Below are 21,391 nucleotides of genomic sequence, written 5' to 3' on the forward strand. Positions count from 1 at the left end.
ATTGCACTCCTTTTTAGAAAAACGTTTGGATTGAATTCTCTTGCAAAGGATACATTGGTTGTCTATTCAGTCAAGAGCACATAAGTCCTAGGATGTTGATCGGCTCTATTTTCTTCTTTTAGGAGTACTTCAGTCAAAACCCCACCACATATTAACCATAAGTGATCTGGAGGAGACTCGAAGGCCTCGTCGCCACAGCCCACACTCACAGACAGCAGTTCTGCGTAGTCACATAGCCCCGCCTCCCCTGGGCCCTCTCACTGGACCGATCACCCTCCGTGCTGGAAAGTCCTCCCTGCCCACTTCCCCTCTCTTCCCACTTGGTGCTACTGACAACCTACTAACCTCTCCGTCACCCCGCCCAGCTGGAGGTAGAAGTGCTTCTTCTGTCCGATGCCCTGGAAATACAATGACCCATTCTACCTCAGCTCTGTTTCCTCATCCTCCATGGCAAGAGAGTGTGGGGAGCTTTCCCTCTTCAAGCATGTCTTTCTCTTCAGCTATACAACATTCACCCAGACCCCGATTAGCATTTGACCTGAGCCAACCAGATTCTGTGGAGGTGCCACACAACTTCTTGGCTTCACCAGAGCCTGAAGATGTTTCTACAACAAATGGTACATCACCCCTAAGGGACTCGGGCCAACAGAAGGACCAAGAATTCTCCTATGGGTCATTCCACAAGGACCCTGACATGGCTCTGGGCTCTGAACTGAAGAGGGAGCTGGAGATTGAAGAGACACTCGTAAATGAAGGAGTGGCAATGGAGTGTGGGGGGCAGATAGTGGTGGAGGGCGATGACCAGGAGGAATTCTGGGGAAGAGCCCGAGAGGTACACAAGAGAAAGTCTCTTGTTACCTCTGTGCCGCGGTCAGCATCTTCGGCCAGGGATGAGTTGGGGAACACATCCTCTGATGATGACATGGAGCACTATTTTGACTTTTCCCGGACAATCGTCAGCTGTCCTGGCTCAAGAGATCATTCCAAGTCTCCATCCTCCCCTTCCTCCCGGCCTATTACTCAGCTGGATGGTGTAGATGATGGTACAGAGAGTGATGCCAGTATAGCTACCAACGAAGATACTCTGAAAATTGGGGGTTCCAGTCAAGCTCAGATACCAGCCAAAAACCTTAATAATAAGCTCCCTGAATCAGAAACTACAAGCCACAAGCGAAATGTTGACGTGCAGAGTCACATCCCTAAAGCATCGTCCACTGATAAGCTCACAGCACCTTCATCAGTTGCCGTCTCAGCTACCAGCCAAGCCCATATGGATAGTTTACTGCAAGATCCGCCTACAGCCCATGCCACCACTCAATCAAACGAGGCTGATATGAGCTTGGTCCCTCTGCAAATGTCCACAGTCCAACAGCAAATCTCTGTAACTCCTTTAGAAGAACACATTTGCCGCCAGGAGACTGCCCATGCTGCTCCCGTTCAAGAAGCTCTGCCTAACTTGATCAATACAACGGTGCCTGAATCCTCATACGCAGAAGAGTTATTCCAGGCTTCCGGTTTAGAATTGGCCTCTGGGACACCCCTTGTCCTGGAAATGTGTGACCCCCCCTCCCCCGGCGCCCGTTTAACCGAGTTGGTTCCTATCCTAGAAGACCCACCCATTGAGGCCCAACAGTCTGAATTCCCTAAACCTCTCTTCTTCGAGCATGACAGCAGCCACTTTGTATCAGCCACTGAGGGATCTACTGTGTACATGAACCACTTAGCAGCTAACACAAAGGAGCCCTCATTGGCAGACTCTGCTGACAGTAATCCGGGCTCCCTGTTGGATCTTCTTCAGCCCTCGTCTCTAATGTCCACAGACCTGCATAACCCTTCTCAAGTGCTTGTGGACTCTTTGCAGATGAATCTCTCATTGCCAGGTTTCAACCAGGCTCCTCTGACAAGTATTACACTTCAGCCAATCACATGCTCACAAGACACAACTTTGCCACTTATGGAGTCTTTTTGTACAAAAATGACTACCCTCAGTCCAGTTGGGGACATGACACAAACGCCAATGAACGTAGGCTCTCAGAATGATCCAATGTTGTCGGCTACATCCAGCACCTGTCACCCGGTAGGAACCTACGGAGCTGTCTCTGTACCAATGTACTCCACACAAGCACAGTCATTAGGTTCTACAGCAATTACCATTGTTTCCTCCTCCCCCTCAATATTCTCTGCTCCTACTGGACTGTCGACACACGGTCCATCTGTTCCGTCATCAGTCCAGACCACCTCGGGCCCTGTGATGTTAAACGGATACAGCGCTTCATCTTTGCAGAAGGAAGCTTCATGTGGTCACACAATCTCCATCAACTTCACTGCACCCAGGCCAGCATTAGAGCACCAACTGCCAATGGTACCCCAGGCTTTACCCGGTCATGCCATCCTTACTGTGAAGGAGGTGGGAGGCCCAAACGTAGACCCGACACCACATGTCCTATTGGTGAACCGCCTCGGCCAGATCTTTGTGAAGAACCCAGAGAGCAACACTTTCCAGCTGCCCACTCCCAATTCCTCCTCCTATAACTGTGTCACTCAGATAGCCAGCCTCTTGCAAAGCAATGCTCTGTCAGCCACACTGGCAGCAGCTGGTCACATGACGGCTCCAGCTCCTGGGCCCAACTTGGCAACAGCAGTTCCTCAGGCGCTAACACCTGTTGTGCAGACTCCAACCACTATCACACAGCTGCTCACTCACAATAGCAATGGAGCAATGGCATCAGTTAATGTCAAGAAGCCAAGAAAAAGTGCAAAAACATCAACAGATGATGCTATTCCAGAGATGAAGAAACCAAAGAAGAAGAAGGAACCCACTGCATCAAAAAAATCCAAGTCAGCCAAGGCTTTAGGGCTTCCTACTCCGAGGACCGAGAGTCCTCCCATGACTCCTGCTGAAAGTGCCCAAGCTATTATCAACCAAGCAATGGCAAGTAACTACACCCCCAAGTGGAGTGTGCTCAACACACTTAGCCCTTCCACACTGGTCTTGCCTCCTGGCCTGCTAATCGAACCCGAGCCTCCAACGTCACCACCACCATTACCAACTCCTACATCCCGGCCTCGCACCCATGTCCGCATGAAGAGGGTGTCCTCGCTTTTAGACCGCATTGTCACAAAGAAGTCCAAAGTTGACTTCCTAGAACCAGAGCTCCCCAGTGATGATGATCATCACAGACCCAACCTTCCAAGCATCTCCAACAGAGCTTCAGGAGTTCGCATCAAGACTCCAACTGTGAAAGGAGTGTTGAACCTGGACCAGCTGAAGGAGGAGCATTTCAGCGCCTCCGACAGTTCAGGGTAAGTATTTAATATCTATTTGGTTTTAACCTACCTATCCATTAGGGCTGGGTATTGGCAAGGACCCCACGATATGATGCATATCACGATACGATTGTATCACGATACATTGCGATATGATACATATTGTGATATATTGCAATACTCTACATAATTTACTGCAAATTTAAAAATAGCCCTGAAAATACAACTTGCTGTATACCACCCAGGTAGTATAATAATATGTACATCACATTATATTGATAACTCAGTCGACAAAACCCCAATTTATTAGAACAGCATGCAAATTTGCAGTTGCACACTGTGCTACTAAACACACTGAAATAAAAAATAAAGTGCATAAAGTCAATATTGCGTCACTGAACAGAGGGCTGTGCAAAAAATCAATACGGCGATATATATAAAAAAAAATCTAAAATATCAGTATTGTGGAAGAAAATATCACAATATATTGCTGTATCGATTTTATTGCACAGCCCTACTATCCATGTGAATTTGAAAGACAACACGGTGTTTGAGACTGAATATTTGTAATTATGGACTATGTGTGGAGTAGTGATTTGCGGGTCAGGGTTTTTTAAGGCCCGCACCAACCCAACCCGTCATTAGAGCCAGTCCGCACCGTCTGCCCCATTTAAATATGTGAAAATGCTGAACCCAACCCAACCCAGCATCCCGCACACTGCCAATTTAATGTAATATGTCTCCGGACTCAGGATGAGCGCCGCGGAGCTCTTCAAGGTGTCCAAACTCCTTTTGAACTCCTAACTTTTGTCTTATCAAAAATTATAAGCAAGTTTTGCCACCTTGAGTGGTACCGGAATCTGGTCTGGCCCATGGACTAATAGTTATTATCGGTCTTTCTTCAATTAATCCAAGGTCTTCAAAAGGAGGTAGCAGGTAGGCCTAGGCTACAGAAACAGTTCATATTCTTTCCCATTTCTTTTGATTACCTCATGTGCTCTCAATTGGTCACGTTGCAGTAAAGTTGACAAATAGTTCAGAGTCCATTAACAGAAAATCTGCAGTGAATTCGTTTTGGACACTTAAAATAATAATTACAGCGAATAATCCCTAAATGTCTGTTAAGGACACACAGGCTACTTCATTGAAGCGCTTCTTTACTCCAGGCTATAGTAGAGAGTGCAGCAGGTGCAGTCTGCTTCAGACTCGCCTTGTCTGTGTGTGTACGTGTGAGTGCGTGAAAGAGAGTTCACGTCTTTAATAAATGGTTAGTCTGCGTGTTTTACTGCTGTAAGTTATTTAATAATCCTGCTTTCTCATGTTCTGAGCCTGCCCCGCCCGCACCCGCCATAATTTCCTAATTTGCCAACCCAGACCGCCTGCGGGGCCGGCCAGCCCGTGGGACACGGCCGGTTTTGGGTGTGTAGGCTTCATTTTTAGTTGCATTAAAGGAATAGTTCAACTAAAAATTCAAATCTTGTCAAATCTCACCCTTCTGGCAGTCGAAACACACATAAAGTTTGTATATCACTATAAGAACTTATAGCAAGTAGCTGAAGCAGGTAATTTAATCTTTCTCCAAAACATCGGGAATGAGACTGTGACACATCCATGATCCAACGATTCTATTTTAATTTTTTTCCATTTGGCCTTCATATTTAACTTGCTCTCTCAACACCCATGAGTGACACCTTCCTGGAATTAATAATAAACATCATTTTTTTCCATTGGGGGCTTTTATAAAGCTAACATAGTAGGCTTATCCTTGCATTGACAGCATAGATTTGCATGACAAACAGAACGTATTTTTTTTCTCATGAAGCAAATTCAAATGTCAGTGTGCCTAAAGTAACAAGACAACAAACATATCACATGAAATGTATATTTTGTTTTGTGTTTAGCCAGCCTTGGCAGGTTTTGTGTTGCTTTGCTTACAGTATGTTAACACTGCCATTGTCTTGTCAGTTACAGTTTAGTCACTGTTGTCTCACACAGGGCAGAGTCATGGGACTGTTCGGGCAAACAACAGGCTTGGGAAGCCGTGGGACACAGCACCCTGACAGACTGGAAGAAGTACTCAGGTATTCCTCATTAAAGTGTTTCACTTCATCACTAAAGCCGCTTTCAGACATGCCTTGGAATTCTGCAGTTACCCTGAGTAGACCCGGGTGGCGGTATATGTATGAACACAATTTGGAGAGCTATGAGCGCTCCCGAGACCCTCCGACGACCCGCCTCTGATACCACATCCTAGCCTAGTGACGGGTGAGTCGGTCCCCCTCCCCTCGAGAGTGCTGTACTAGCTGAGCTAAGCGAGTGGGAGGAGGCGGGGGAGCCAGAGAGAGACACTCAGGCAGCGTGACAGATTATTATTATATAAATAGTTGATGTGAATGAGCGAGTGAGCAAACATCACGCAGTTTCCGTTTTTCTAAATGAAGCTCGAACCTGCTCCGTGTGTCAGCCAACACGCTGTACGCTGGCTTTGCTCTGCAAAGCTTTGCGCAGCACACCACCTTCAAAATATACTCAAGCATTTTTAGACGTGAGGGTCATCCTGCTTCCCAGTATTGGACATCGCTAGGTAGGATATCTGGATCTGGTTGCATTCATGCCTTTGATTTCACGTTTATTATACACAGCGTTTGTGAACGATTCACGTGCAGCAGGACCGCAAAATGTCAACACAAAATCCAAGCAGTGTCAAGTCAGTCAGTATAAAACGGAAACTTCTGTGTACAACCTTCGCAATAATGGCAATTAAATAAAGTACGGTAAATGCACGTGCAATGTTTTTTGTGTCTATGATCCGAAAGATACAGAACAGAGATAAACTGGAAGAATATCTGCTGCCTTCAATTTTAACCCGTAGTGAGTCGACTGATCTGTTTTTTGTTTACCAAGTAATAAGTTATTGCCTTTATTTTGAAGGTAAAAACGTCTAGCTTCCTGTATTCTGTATATTTCTTGCAGACTTGTTTTCTTTGCAGCACTTTTTTCTTTGAGACTTGAGGAAATCGATGCATCTGGGCGTAAGCTATAGGGTTGTTTAATTAGCGTTATGCGCAAACGATTATAACGTTAGCGGGCAGTTATCGCCCATTATGTATTTTTAGCAACTTGTTATCAGACTCTGCATGTCGTGCTAGTTTGTTGACCAGGCTGTAGCAGACTGCTGTCTTCCATGCATGAAGTGCAGCTGTGTGGTCAGTTTTACAACGCCCAATTGTGTCGTCATGCCCCAATTCCCCCCACCCCCGCCCCCTCTCTACTTTACACCCGGAGGTGCTCCACATGTATGAAAGCAACATGCCTCATCAGGGCTCGATTTTAACTTTTAAAAGTGGTTGCCAGAGTGGCAACCTGGCAGGAGCTTGTGGTTGCCCGAATAAAAATAGGGTTGCCATTTTTAGTCTCCTTATATTTTGAGTAATTAAGATACTATGCAGTCATAAGCCGGCTTAATAATGAAGATGTGACAGAAAAGTAAGTATAATAGTCTATAGTATAATAGGCCTATTCAGTGCAGTATTTCCCCTAGAAAAAATTTCAGGCCTGGAGGGATTTCGAAACGCACCCCGACCGCAACAGTGGGGGCCGTCGCTGACGTCGCTAAACTTTTAGCTAACCTGTTCGCAATGGCATCCCAAGTATCATCATACTATTATGGGATGCGTTTTGGAACAGCCCCGCACACTGGCACAATACTCCTAAAAGCAAAATGCTTATTGTTTTGAATGATTTGGCATCTTCTATTACTAGCAACATTGTCAACACCAGCATTGTTGTATTGTAATAATATGCCATAAAGGTTTATTGAGAGCAGGAAAAAAAACAACATTCATTTTTCTTTCTGGCCTGGCGGGGGCGTTGTTGGCCTGGCGTGCCTGCCGTGACAAATAATTTCCTCGTCCTTTGTTTCTGTGCGGGCGGTTCTTGTTCATTGTCGCTTGAATTATCATCTTGCAGCTCGATTTGTGATGTCGATGCTGACGCAAGGTTAGCGTTATTAGTCTGTGATTGTGTGCGAGCAGCCACCTGTCCGAGTCAGTACTCGTTAAACACACCGCACGTGCAGCATGCATCACGTAGGTTCAGACTTAGTAACATCGTTCCGATTGTAACAGCAATAAAATGTCACATATGTCACTCACAAGTATTGAAAAGCATTTATTTGGTGTATATTTTGCTGGTTGCTCCTTTACATGTTAAAACCATGGTTAAAACATGGTTGCCACTGTGGCAACCAAAGGCCAAGAAATGGTTGATGTTTTTTTTTTGTTTTTTTTGCCCGGGGCATCCGTTAATGTCGAGCCCTGCTCATGTCTGAAAGGGTACACTTCACGTAACCCTGAGCTGACCTGGAGTTCAGATCTGAAAGTGGCATAAGAGTATAATGTTTTCAACCAAGTTCATACGAAAATGTTAGAATAACTGTTGCACTCTTGGGTTCAGCCTTCACAATACTTATTAGCAGGTGTGTTAAGTCCCAAAAATAGAAACTGAAGAGATTATGTTTAAGAGACGGAGATAAAAAAAAGGTTCAGAGAAAGTCTAGTGTAAATTCTTTCTTCGTTTCAATATGACATTACATCAGTATATTATCATCATCAGTGTCTCACACTTAAATGCAGACAAACAACATGCTTGTCTGACACTTCTGCACCACCACCCCACCCCCCACCCACCCACCCACCCACGCCCCCCCCCCCCCACCCCCCACGAGCTTGGTTAAATACGTTCCATGAAAGTAATTTCCCTCAGACTTTCTCTGTGAATGTTATCTCAGCAGAGTGTGCATCTCTCCTATGCATTACAAATCCAACTATGTTCAACAATGTCCACTTAGAAGGGTATGTCACTAACTAATGGATGGTACTTTTGTCTTTGTAACTTTGGGGGGGGGGGGGGGGGACGCATGGCTCCAAGAATAAAGAATATATAAGGATTGTTCTTGTCTTCTTGTTAGGCGCTGCTTCTACATCAGATGATGAACCGCTGTCTGACGAGGATGAGGAGTGCCCCGCTAACAGAGATCAGCCGCACCTACGGTTCCAGATAACCAGTGATGATGGTTTCAGTGTGGAGGCAGACAGCATCGAGGGTAAGGCCCTTAATAAAAGAGGAGCTGTCTGAAATCACTAATCTCTCCCTCAAAAGCCACCAAATTCCACAACTTTGATGTGAAACAGAGTTTCCTGACAGCCGGTTATGTTCATTACATTCACTTGGCAATGCTTGATTTCTCAACTCCCCCTTCAGTGGCTTGGAGAGCAGTGATAGATGGCGTGCAGGAGGCGCGAGCAGTTGCGAGGCTGAGACAGCTGACTTTCCTTGGGATGACCGGTGCCCGGATGCTGGGTCTGCTCCATGATGCAGTGGTGTTCTTGGTGGAGCAGCTCCAAGGGGCCCGCCGCTGTCAGCGCCACACCTTCCGTTTCTTTAAACAGTTCACCCAGGAGGAGGACCTGCCTGTCAATCCCAGTGGCTGTGCCCGCTCTGAGATCTACCTGAGGTCTGTATGCTGCTTTGGCCTTTATTATAGTCCAATTGTCTTTCATAAATGCATCATACTGAAAGTCAGTTCAACTAAGACTAGCCACTGGAAAATTGTTGGAAGATTTAGAATGTTGGTAAGTTTGACTGCTCAACCAGCCTCTTGGCCTTTGTTCAGAGGTCCCTTTTCCTAAAAAGACATTTGGCTGGCTTGGCTTACCAACAAGCATATAGACTCTATATTATAGAGTATTCACCTTATTCACCACGCCCACTTTTTCTCTCTTCCGCGTTCAACGCAAACGTATTTGTTCTTCCGGTTCAGTGCTAGTTGCGAAGGCCACTAGTGGCTAATAATATTAGCCACTAGTTAGTTATGTTATATGGCAGTAAAATGCCACTGAATGACCAAATTGATATAACCGTTAACCATTTCGAGTAACACTGATTCCATACGGATCACCAGCGTTAGTTTGTTATTTATAACGTGGCTATATTCATAACGTTTCTATCTCGGATGCGTTATTTCGAATCCCACATAGGTTACGCAACCTAACATAGGTGCGCAACCTAACGTCCACTCCACTAACGTCACCTTAAGAGCACAATATTCCTGGAATGCAAGTTTAACTAAACAGTTACATGTCCTCTGCATTCTACATAAAATTAAGATATTACGGGTTGTTTTATTTTGTATGTGACATACGTATTGGCCAAGATATGTTAGTTTATGGGGGAGTAATTTTGCCACTTTAAAGCGGAGTGTGCGCGGCCATTTTGCCTGCAGGGTTTTTGGCAAGTCTAAAACGGAAATACTATTACAAAATGACGTAATGCGGAAGCATCCATGTGTGGGCAAAGAATAAGGTGAATAGAGTAGGAATGAGTCCGGAAAACATGGATGCTAACACTTCCGGGTTCTTCACTGTTTCTGCCTATGGGATTTTTGAATGGGTTTTTGGCGCAATGCTTCAAATAAGGTCTGTGGTGAACGCAAGCTTATTCAAATGCTAACCAGTGTTCAGCAGGATAATCTTCACACACGAGGACCACTTTTATGATGACAGGGATATTATACAGCATCACGCCAAAGGGCGAACATGCAAATTCTCTTTCCCTCGCCTTGCCATTCAGTCCATGATTCAGTCACACAGATATTGCCCACTCGCTCTTTCAAACTAGATTTATTCGTATTTTCCAATTGTAGTATTTTCTAAATCTAATTGTAGTATTTTCCAATTGTAGTTGCCATAGTCGTATACATTCTAGGTATGAAAAAATTGATACCGCTCAAGCCTATTAGCCGTACAAATACACTTACTACAAATGAGTCAGGCTAATTGTAGAGTAGGCCTACTAGAAGATAGTAGACTTGGCTTGCTTTGGGTAGCTAGCGCTATGTTAAGATGAAAACACCCGCGCTATATCAGTGCACAGCAGCGCACACACTGACTGTACTGTACTCACTGTATGGTCAAAACCTAACTTCGCGTCACCAGGCTCTCTCAGAGGAGAGAGACCCCAACACTCATTCCCGCCCAACCGCCCCATTAGCCAATAGCATTTTAAAGAAATGGGATGTCCCTCTAAACTGACCAATCAGAAGCAGTTAAAGACGAGCAATACTAGCAACTTAGTTTGTCACACCACATGTGGAGCTGTTTGACAGTGTTACCAAACTATAAAGTGACAGGTCAATTAACGTATGCCCCTTATAACTCTGGGGATTTAACCCTACAATTAATTGCGTCGGGAGATAATTTACAGGACAGTGTCGTGCAGATTTTAATTTGCAGGTTTTTGATGAATAATAGGTTATGTTTAATAAACGTATTTATTTTATTTGTGTGTGTGTCTCTAAGTGATTGCTAACTAATTGGATGCATGTTCCCCGTCCCACACATCCACATATACAATTATTTTTCATATTTATATATCTCAATGGTCCCACACACTGCTCTCTGTCAGCTGACAGTCGAATTTGGCTGTGGTGAGGTGACCTGGAAGCCTATGCGACACTGTGTGTACTGTAGTTCTGGAATAGCTTAGCATGAGCTTTTTACTTCTAGGGCTCGCATTTCCACTTCAAAACTCATGAAAGTGGTCCTCATGTGTGAAGATGATCTCGCTGAACACTGGTTCGCGTTTGATTAAGCTTGCGTTGCCCACAGACCTTATTTTAAGCATCGCGCCAAAAACCCATTCAAAAATCCCATAGGCAGAAACAGTGAAGAACCCGGAAGTCCGGGACTTCCGCGTTGCAACTACAAAAATACGTCATCCCTGCGGTACTCTATTGCAAACATGTTGTCCCCCACTAGTGATGTAGTTCCACCCATGGGTCAGTCAGTAATTCCTGCTTTTACCACCTCATTCATTGCCAATACCGCCCCCTAGCGGCACAAATTCAACATTACAGTGTGACTAACAAACAAACTAACGGACAGAGACTGATCCACAGTCGCCCGTTTGGTGGAGAACAATGAGGCTGGTTGAAGACAGACACACCTGACCTTTGAAAAACAAGTGAAAAGGGTAATAAGTACAGAAATTTTAAATTAATCAGGAACCAAATGTCAACAGATGCTGCCAAGTTGTACATGCACTCTATGATTTTTCCACACTTATCATACTGTATTACCACTTGGTCTCAGGCGGGAAAAACCTAGCCTGACTCCACCAAACGGGGGCGGCATTGTTCCACAAATTCACAATCCACCTCAGTCTGGCCCTGGCCTCAGAGAGGCGTTCAAACCGGCCGCCACCCAGGCGCACCAATCAGCGTGAGCTACGGGCGGGCTTTAGGGAGACCGGGTGTGACGCCACCGAGAGGCGCCGGTGCGTTTGTAGTTCTTTCACTATTCAACATGGCGGCGGCTACCGAGGCTAGCTCCAGTGAGCTAGTCAAACATTCTATTCAAAACAATAAGCTAACATAAACGTTAAACACTTGATCTTACAGTGAGTACGAAACCGTAACTGTATTGCTGTAACGTTATCAACTATGAACGTTGGTAAACAAGACATTGTTGTAGAATTTGGGGAGATAGCCTTCAGACCGTTGCTAGGCTGGGATAACTTATTAGCAGCTGTAAGGCGTCAGGTAAGGTTAGGAAAAACCACCATCAAGCCAATGCACAGTCTATACAAATACACCCTGAACGTCCTGGATAAGTCATTGTGTTTGGACATTCCAGCTCATCAGCATGATGCACAAATTAATTAATGCTTTGATCCACATCACGTGTCTGTGCCTCGGCTCGCATCGCACTGTTGTTCTCTCACATGTGGAATAACTTTACACGTTTTGATGGCACTGAATTGATCGATGAGAAAAGGAGAGAGTGAGAGAAAGACTTCATCTCTCAGCTGCTGCCTGCTGGAGCCATTCTGCTCGTGTAAATTGCAGGTGTGTGTTTCAGGTAGGCAAAAAAAAGTGCAAACATGCATTTTACAACCCTCGTGTGTTAGAATTCTGAAAACGTGAGCTTTTAAAACGTAAGGGTTGCGCAACAACCCAGGTTTTACGAGTGAAAGCGAGAGCTCTCACTAGTGCTTTAGCACGCATAGTGCACAGACTTGAATGCTCTTTACCTTTTATTCCATAAAAGTGAACCTTTCGAACCACCCAGGTGACGTGACGGTGACGTGGAACACCGCAGCCGCACCTGAAGGCACCTGGCCCATCCTGGCTGTGATTGGACGCGACCATCAGCCATTTTGTAGCGGTCCCGCCAGACAGGGAACCTCACTCCAAGCATTCAACATTGGAGCCAAGTATAAAACCTGGCAGCAAGGCTGAATAGTGAGAGCTCTCGCTTTCACTCGTAAAACCCGGGTTGTTGCACAACCCTTACGTTTTACTTCGCTTCAGCTCCAGCTCTCACTAGTGCTACCTACAACCGTCCTTGCTGCAACGAAGCACCGCGGTGCGACCTTCGGACGAAAAGGGGCCATCATGGCATAGCGCACGGGAACCCAGTAGGTTTAATGAGGCATCTAACTCGTGGAGGCTGATAAGACGTATGAGCGAACGTCGTGCCTACCACGTCCAGGCTATAATACCTCACAAAGGTGTGGTGGGTTGACCATGATGCCGCAGCACACATGTCCTCTACCGATACACCGCGCAATAGCGCCCAAGATGAAGAAACACCTCGTGTAGAGTGAGCTTTAATGCCCTCCGGGGGAATCTTCCCAACGGCAGTGTAGGCCAGTGTAATGGCCTCAACTATCCAATGCCAAAAAGAGTTTGGGAAAAGGGCCTTCATGTTTTCTGCTCCCTCTGCCTGGAATGAACTGCAAAAAACCCTAAAACTAGCTAACCTCATCACCTTTCCTGATTTTAAAACTCAAGTCGCGGACTTTTTAAAGAATGTGATGGGTCAATGTCACTGCTTTTCTGTATAAAGTGTTTTTAATATCTTGTATACAACCCCTCCCCACCCAACCCCCTTTTCCTCATTCGTACCTTTTACCCTAACCCCCTCTTGCCCCCCCCCATCTCATCTCCCCTTTTTCTTAACTGCTCCAACCCACATTCAATTCTCCTCATGACTGTATTGCCTTTTATGTTCTTGTTGTGCTTGCATCCTGTTGTTTTTTGTTTTTATGGATGTTGCCATTTTGGCCAGGTCTTACTCAAAAAAGATATCTTGGATCTCAAGTAATTTTCCTGGTAAAATAAAGAAAAAAGAAAAAAAAGAGGCTTACCTAAAGCCTGAGCTCCATGGCATACCAAGAGCTGGTTAGAAGTGCGCAATGTGCGCGTCCTATTCACATAGGCTAGAAGCGCCCGTACGGGGCAAAGCGCCTGGAGTCTCCTCTCCTCCAACGGATCCAAGGAAGGAGGGTTAAACGCCACCAGGTCTATGGTCATAGACCTGAACCCGGCCCTAATGTTCTTGGGCTGGTAAGCGGGGTTGGGGCGAAGCGTGACCCTGCGCTCATCATCAGAGAACACCATGCATGACTGTTGCACCGACAGGGCAATCAAGTCACCAACTCTCTTGCCGGAAGACAAAGCAGCAATGTCGTCTTCAGTGAAAGGTGTTTCAGACTGATTGTGTCAATCGGTTCGAAGGGAGGGCCCGAGAGACCCTCCAACACCGTAACCAAGTCCCATTTAGGGAAGACGCTCCTCGTATGGGGGCGAAGCTTGCGGACGCCCTTCATAAAGCGGGAAACCAAAGACAGGCTTCCCACCGTCTTGCCCTCAATCTCCATGTGGCAGGCAGAGATTGCGGCCACATATACTTTGAGGGACTGTGGCGACTGGCCCGCTTCGTACAGGCCTTGGAGGAAGCAGAGAATGGGCTGGACGCCACAATACACTGGATCCAGGTCCCTTTCCGCACACCAGCGTGCGAAGGACCGCCCCTTGTGAGCATACTGCGCACGAGTGGAGCTAGCTCTAGCGCTCTGTATGGTCTGTACCACGTTTGTCGGTAGGCCCTGGGCTAACAGCCGTTCCCGTTCAGGAACCAGGCTGCCAACTTCCACTTGTGTGGGGAAGGGTGGAGAATCTCCCCACCCGCCTGCGACAGTAGGTCCACTCGACGTGGCAACAGCCACGGAGCCTCCTGCGTCAGAGCAATCAGGTCCGCGAACCAGATCTGCGACGGCCAATGTGGGGCTACCAGAATGAGCTGCAGGCCCTGCTGCCTCACCCTGGCCAGCACCTGTGGGATCAGGGGGATTGGGGGGAACGCGCAGAGGGCCTCCCTTGGCCAGACGTGCGGCAGCGCTTCGTGGCCCAACGGTGGGTTGTCCCCGAGGACAGAGAACCACTGGGGGCAATGGTGTGCGAAGAGATCGACGCCGGCTCGACCGAACTTGGCCCAAATTTGTTCCACCACCTGTGGGTGGAGAACCCATTCCGAGTTGTGCAGGTTGCCCCGCGACAACAGGTCTGCGCCCAGATTGAGGTGGCCCCGAATGTGGGCCGCCGACAGGGATAGCAGGTGAGCACGAGCCCACTCGTGGATGTCCCTCGCTAGTCCGTTCAAGGCCTGCGATCGGACACCGCCCTGGCGATTGATATACGCCACCGTGGCCGTGTTGTCCGAGCGTATCAGTATATGGTGACCCAATATCTGATGCTGGAAGTGGTGGAGGGCTAGGCGAACCGCCTCCAACTCTAACACGTTTATGTGGCGAAGCTCGTGGGCTTGCCACTGCCCGTTTGTTGCCTGGCCTTCAAACACTGCACCTGGCTGGCGAAATCCGCCATAGAGCCGAAGAGACCGGTTGGTGAGACCGGCGCATTCAGCATCTCACTCCTCTCAGCGCCCTCCAGGCTAGTGAGCTGTAGCCAAAGGTGACGGTGGGTGACCACCAAGAACCCCATGACCCTTCCAGCGTTATCCGCCACACATTCCAGCATTTTGAACATGTAGTCAGAGACCTTACGCAGTTTAGTGAATGTGCCAGCGTCAGGGGCTGTCTGAAGCTGGTCGATGAGGACCGCCTGGTAGCCCTGTAAGATCGCTACAGTATTTGCCATGGCGGCCGACTGGCCTGCCGCCCTGTAGGATTTCAAAAGAGACTTTTCAGGGCCCGGGGGTGCGGACCATTCAATGCCGAGCTCGGCGACGCCCTGGATAATACTTCCCTGAACTCCTTCTGGTACGACTCGGCCAAGATGTTGTCAGGGGTAGTAACCCCCGAGGGGTGAATCCCCGACCGATCCGGGCCCTCCAACAGAGAGGGTGCGTCATCCTGCGGATGGATGTTGAGGACGTCGTCCTCATGGTAGACAGACCCAGACCCCCTGGAGATGCCCTCCATCGACTCACTCCATAGTTGGGTGTGAAAGTCAACCAAGCTACGAGCCTCCTCCCACCTAGTGGAGGGAGGGGGGGGAGAATGGTGGGACCCGTGCTGAGAACCCTCCCGAGAATCCTGCCGGGGACCCTGCTGGGCTCCGAGAGGCAGCGGGTCGGAGTCAGAGGTAGGCGGATCACCAGATGCCGCCTGTTGCAGCACGGCCTCACCCTGTGGGGCGGTAGCGTTTTTTGGGCTGCTCGGGTCTGAAGAGAGAGGCCCTATATAGCCGTGCCTGCGGGGTCATCAAGGCACATGGAGAACAAAAGTCTGGGTCCCCCAGGCAGCATCAGCGTGAGAGCGGCCCAAGCAGGTCACACACACAGTGTGTGTATCATTAGGGGACAGCCAAGCGTCGCAGCGAGGGCAGTGCATCTCTGCACTGAGCTTCGGTGCCATGGCCAAGAAGAAGCTAGCGACTGACTGGCAGCCGAGCTAAGAAGCGAGCGTGTGGGCGAGAAGCACACGTGCCTCGTGAGCTATCTCGGTATCAACCACTGAGAGACTAACGGCTAACAGCACGTTAATCGGCCGGGAAACGTGCGCGAAACGTTCTCAACCTAGCAGCCGGTCAATCTCAAGGCAAGCTATATAAGTGCTAAGTAACACAGAGTTAGCAACGAAGCTTTTACTAAGCTACGGAGCACGTTAAAGCCTAAGCACGAAGCTGTCAGAACAGCTAACTGTGCTAAGGAGGGAACCTCCGACTCACGTGAGGATAGCTTAGCGGACCAACACGTTAACGCTATCTAACGTAGCATACAATTAGCCGGTCACGTGCAAAATACTACTTAGCTGTCCCAGCCAAAGTTCGTCGTCCGGGCGAAGGAAGCCGTCAGGCAGGAGCAACTCGACAGCCGAGGACTCCCCCTCCGCTACTCCGTGACACGGGGGACAGTTTAGACGAACGTTCGTATAGGCGAGGAAGCTAATTAGCAATGGTCTCGAGAGCAAAATAATATACGTAGGTCTGGCTTCGATGTTGAATGCAGCAGAAGTGAGGTTCCCTGTCTGGCGGGACCGCTACAAAATGGCTGATGGTCGCGTCCAATCACAGACAGGGATGGGCCAGGTGCCTTCAGGTGCGGCTGCGGTGTTCCACGTCACCGTCACGTCACCTGGGTGGTTCGAAAGGTTAACTTTTATGGAATAAAAGGTAAAGAGCATTCAAGTCTGTGCACTATGCGTGCTAAAGCACTAGTGCGAGCTCGAGCTGAAGCAAAGTAAAACCTAAATTAGGAAAGACTCACGGGATGATGAGATCAGTGGCGTAGCTACGGGTGTGCCTGGGCACACCCAAAGAAAAGGGGGGGGGGTATTTTTGTTGAGTTTGTTTGTCTGCAAAACACATCAGCTGTCATGCACAGCCTGCCATGCGTAAGTGTCCGCTATGCCTCTGTGCCCCAGAGCATCATGGGAAACTAGCTGAGTTGTCTAGTAAAGTAAACAAATGCAGCCGCAGCGCCAAATCAAGAAGACATGAAACAGAGCTCGCTTTTAAGCTTTTTCGACAAAGGCAAGAAACGTCGCATTGACGAGGAAAAAGATGACTCGTCGTCCTCCCCCTCAACAAGTGCGGCTTGTAGTGCACCCGTTGCCGCACCTGTATTGGTGGTGGACAGTGGAGAGACAGACGATGATGAAGATGATGCAGCCGAAACAATGACGTTAATAACAGCGGGGGACGCAGCCAAAAACACACTGGTGGTTTGTGCAGCAGCAGCGGGGGACGCAGCCAAAAACACACCGGTGGTTTGTGCAGCAGCAGAGTCAGAGGACACTTAACGCCACAGATCTCTCTGCAGTAGACGAACCTGTGTGGTGGAATTTTGCTAGACGCACAGGCATGGAACAGTGAAATCGTTTCTCTGAAGGAAGTTGTGAACAGGTTTTATCTCGGGAAGCAGAGGGCCGCCTCAGAGCAACAGGGTGGTCCCTGTGACTTCCTGAATGAGACTTGCGTGCCAGGAGGCCTATATAAGAGTTGTGAACTTACAATAAAGCAGACCAACTATCTATTCCAGGACTGTGTGACTGTCTCTTTCTTCTAGATTAGGTTTTTAGCTTCCACAAATTGGCGCCCAACGTAGCTTCCACACCTGCATGCCAACCAAACTTGCGTTCTTTCCCGACTAGAACACTCTTTGGAAAAAGTAGGTGAGACTTTTTTGAGATACCAAAGTGGTTTTACATGTCAAAAAATACAATTTAAGTAACTGCTTCTATCTGCTAATAATGAGTATGAAAAGGAGCAAACATTGATGGTTATGGTCATATGGTCCTATCTTAATATTCCTCTAAATCTGGCTTGAAAAGGCCCCAAAAAAATGTGGTGGCGGCCGCAAATGGTTCGCCCCCTGGCACACCCTGTCTTTCTGTGGCACACCCAATGTGCCAAGTCTGGCTAGTGGCTACGTCAGTGGATGAGATCATCGCATGTCCCGACCAGCAGGCAGCAGTGTTTGAGAAGTGAAACTCCAGCCAGTGTGTAAAAGTTCAGCCTTGCTCTCTGAATGAACCACTGCACAGTGTGCAGGCAGGCGGTCCTTCAGTCAGTGTTTAGAGTGGCCTACATGTAACGTTAGATATTATGATGATTTATTTAGAACTATTAACGTTTGCAGTGTTTCCCATACATAAAGGAATTTGTGGCGGGCCGCCACAATAATATTTTGACCGCCACAATAAGATGTTGTTTTTACAGTGCACCTGAACGCAACATGCAAGATATCCGCTGAATAAGTGTCCAATAAATGTTCATGTCATTCTGGCCAATACTTCTGTTATAGCATTTCAGTCTGGAATATGGAATATCTTTCAATAATCTATGATTTAGCTGCTAAATTGTCAAATACCGCCATCTGCTCGCTACCCAGGCACTTATGTATGTACTTAACCTAACTAACTTAACCTAACTAACTATCCGGTGTGCACAACACTGTCAGCCTAAACGCCGGCTGACACCCCAAAAACCTACAATCCGCTACAGAAAAATGTATATTGTTTGTTTATTAACTGGCCCCTCGCCTTCTATCATTTCACGAAAGTGGCAAAGCAAGTTGAGTATCCCTGACCTATAGGGAGAAATTTAGTTTGTCATTGTAAACCCACAGCACAGTAATGATGACATGTTCTTCATAGATCTAGCCTTTTAATTTTGCTCTTAAGCTTTCTCAAAGTACACCAAATTCATGCATTTTACTTTAAAATGTTTAAAAAAATCTCATGGGGGGGCATGCCCACGCACCCCCCTAGGGGGTCTGCGGTCCCCCACTACAAATTCTCAAAATCCTGTGGGAAACACTGCGGTTTGTGAAGATTATCCTGCTGAGCCCAAATAACCTTTTGTTAACCACAGACCTTTGATGCATTCAAGCGAAATCCCCATTCTAAAACGGCATTCACTTTTCCAATGACGAACTACGTCTACTACTTCTGGACTCCTTCCTGCGGTTGCCACTAAAGCTGCAAGCCAGATGCATTGTGTGACTCAACGTTTATTTGGATTGCATGGCACGGGATTTTCAAACTATTTTGGTGAAACAACAGATCTGGGCTCTATACCACGAATGTTCTATAAGCAGGGTTTGGTAGGTTACTTTTAAATAGGAATCCCTTAAAGTTACTTGTTACTTGTTAAAAATTGTACTTAGTAACGTAATCCGATTACCACTATTTAAAAGTAAAGTAGGGATTAGTTTCAGTTGCTTTTGGATTACTTTTTTTTTTTAATCCAGGAATGTCCCATTGGGATACAAGATCTCTTCTTCCAGGGAGTCCTGGTCAAGAGTCCTGGCTAAAACCCTTATTTAACTAGATGAAGCATGTTTTACCATTGATAACCAGATAAGAATGTTTATACCAACATGAAGTTAAGGAGAATACAACAAGAGTTATTTTTAAGACCACTTTAATTTAATGTGGCGACTTGGGGTTTTGTCATGTCTGTGGGGATTTACGAGGGTTACCTAAAGGCAGCATGCCAGCCAGTGTGGGTGGTGGGAGTGAGGGGTTCACCTGTGATTGGCTGGGGGGAGGCAAGCTGGGAGGGAGAGCGAGACAGCTCTGGGTTGTTGAGTGTGGGAGTCAAGTGAAACACTAAGTGAAAGTAAAAACCTCTCGCCTGGCAGCTCGTAACGTTCAGCTGACAGCCCCACACACAAGCGCCTTCCACATGGATTCTACTGAAAATATCATTTTCACTAGAATCCATGTGGAAGACGCTTGATCTGTCTAAACACTGAGCGAACGTAAAAGTGAAATGCTTGTTATATTTCCATGACGTGGTGCGTGGGTGCCTCTGTCATCATGAATGCTGCCTGCAGCTGCTGCTGTTGCTCCGCCTCGCTCGTCCTCGTCACAGTCGGTCACCAGCCACAGTAGGCTACACCGTTTTTTGTTGTTATTTTGTAAAATTAATGAAGAGGCAAGGGCGAATGTAATCCAGCCTGTAACGCCGTTACTATACCCCCGTTACTGTAATCTAGATTACACATCTTAAAATGTACTGTGACAGATTACAGTTACCGTTTTTTTGTAATCAGATTACGTAACAGCGTTACATGTAATCCGTTACTCCCCAACCCTGTCTATAAGAAGATCCAAGATCTGTCCCTTGATCTGGTTTGTCTAAACCAGATCTGGTTTGTCTAAACCAGATCAGCTCGATTGTAGTTAACTTCGGTTGCCACTCGTTAACTCGAACCAGGTTTTTCTAATCAAGCTGAGAGCTCGTGCACATGAAAATGCCCGTGCACTTGAGCTCGTGCCCGCAAAAGAGGCGTGGTTTTTAACAACTGCCAATCACAATGCAATATTGACTGCTCCAACTCCAACAGCGCCAGACACGCCTATTTCCTCATTGAATGAAACCGCAAATAAAAATCTGCGTTGGATATTATTAGGCTGTTCCCGAATGACTGTCTAAAGTGACCACTTTTATCCACACCAGTAATTTCTTTGAAGAGCGGTTTCTACCTCCACGTAGGCTATCTACAGCAGCTCAATTCACCCTCTCAATAAACTCAAAACCGGCATGTCTTTTGTGGAAGCAATGTGTAATCTATCTCAGTCCAAAATCCGTATGTATAGACTTCCATTTAGGCTCAATGAATAATAATGATCTCATGATGTGTTTAGTCGCACTGATTGAATAATTCCTATAGGCTAATCCAGGGGTGCCCACACTTTTTCAGCTTGCGAGCTACTTTTAAAATGACCAAGTCAAAGTGAGCTACCAAGCATATTTATTTATATATATATACACTGAGTATACAGTGGAAAACAGTGGAACAGTGGAAAAACAGTGGAAAAACAGTGGAAAAACAGTGGAAAAACAGTGGAAACAGTGGAAAAACAGTAAAAAAAAAAAAAAAAAAAATTTCTTCCTCAATGCCATGCGATCGACCACACTACCTTCGCGATCGACCGGTCGATCGCGATCGACGTATTGGGCACCCCTGGGCTAATCAATAAAAAAAAGAATGATAATAAAATAAAATAAATGCTTCTGAACTAAATCGACGCGGTACGTGCGGGCATAGATTTCATTCATAAAAAATAGCCTATTTTGTGGTCACATATATAGGCTATTGTCAGCAGAGTCGCATATCTCCATATTTCATATAATGATGCTGGAAATATGAAGTTCAATCACATCATACAGACCAAAAGCAACACAGTTGCAGCTGCAAAATGCAGGAGTAGCCTAGATATGAATCATCTTAATATGGGATCGCCTGTGTGCAGGTGATCCCATATTAAATTGCTTAGATGTAGTAGGCTATTCTAGCATGTAGGCTAT

At 46.8% G+C, this 21,391-nt stretch overlaps 1 protein-coding gene across 1 annotated transcript in view; it reads left to right on the forward strand.

Annotated features, from left to right (window-relative positions):
• The window catches only part of kmt2bb (lysine (K)-specific methyltransferase 2Bb), a gene marked incomplete at its 5' end in the record, with an annotated part of 70,044 nt that overhangs the window by 40,491 nt on the left and 8,162 nt on the right, over positions 1-21,391 (forward strand). Inside the window, 4 exons of the mRNA XM_083635525.1 lie at positions 123-3,303; positions 5,263-5,348; positions 8,237-8,371; positions 8,530-8,782. Of these exons, the coding sequence (XP_083491651.1) occupies positions 123-3,303; positions 5,263-5,348; positions 8,237-8,371; positions 8,530-8,782 (3,655 nt within the window). The remainder of the gene's footprint in view (positions 1-122; positions 3,304-5,262; positions 5,349-8,236; positions 8,372-8,529; positions 8,783-21,391) is intronic.

The sequence above is a fragment of the Poromitra crassiceps genome (assembly GCF_964638095.1).
Source record: "Poromitra crassiceps genome assembly, chromosome: 1".
NCBI lineage: Eukaryota > Metazoa > Chordata > Actinopteri > Beryciformes > Melamphaidae > Poromitra > Poromitra crassiceps.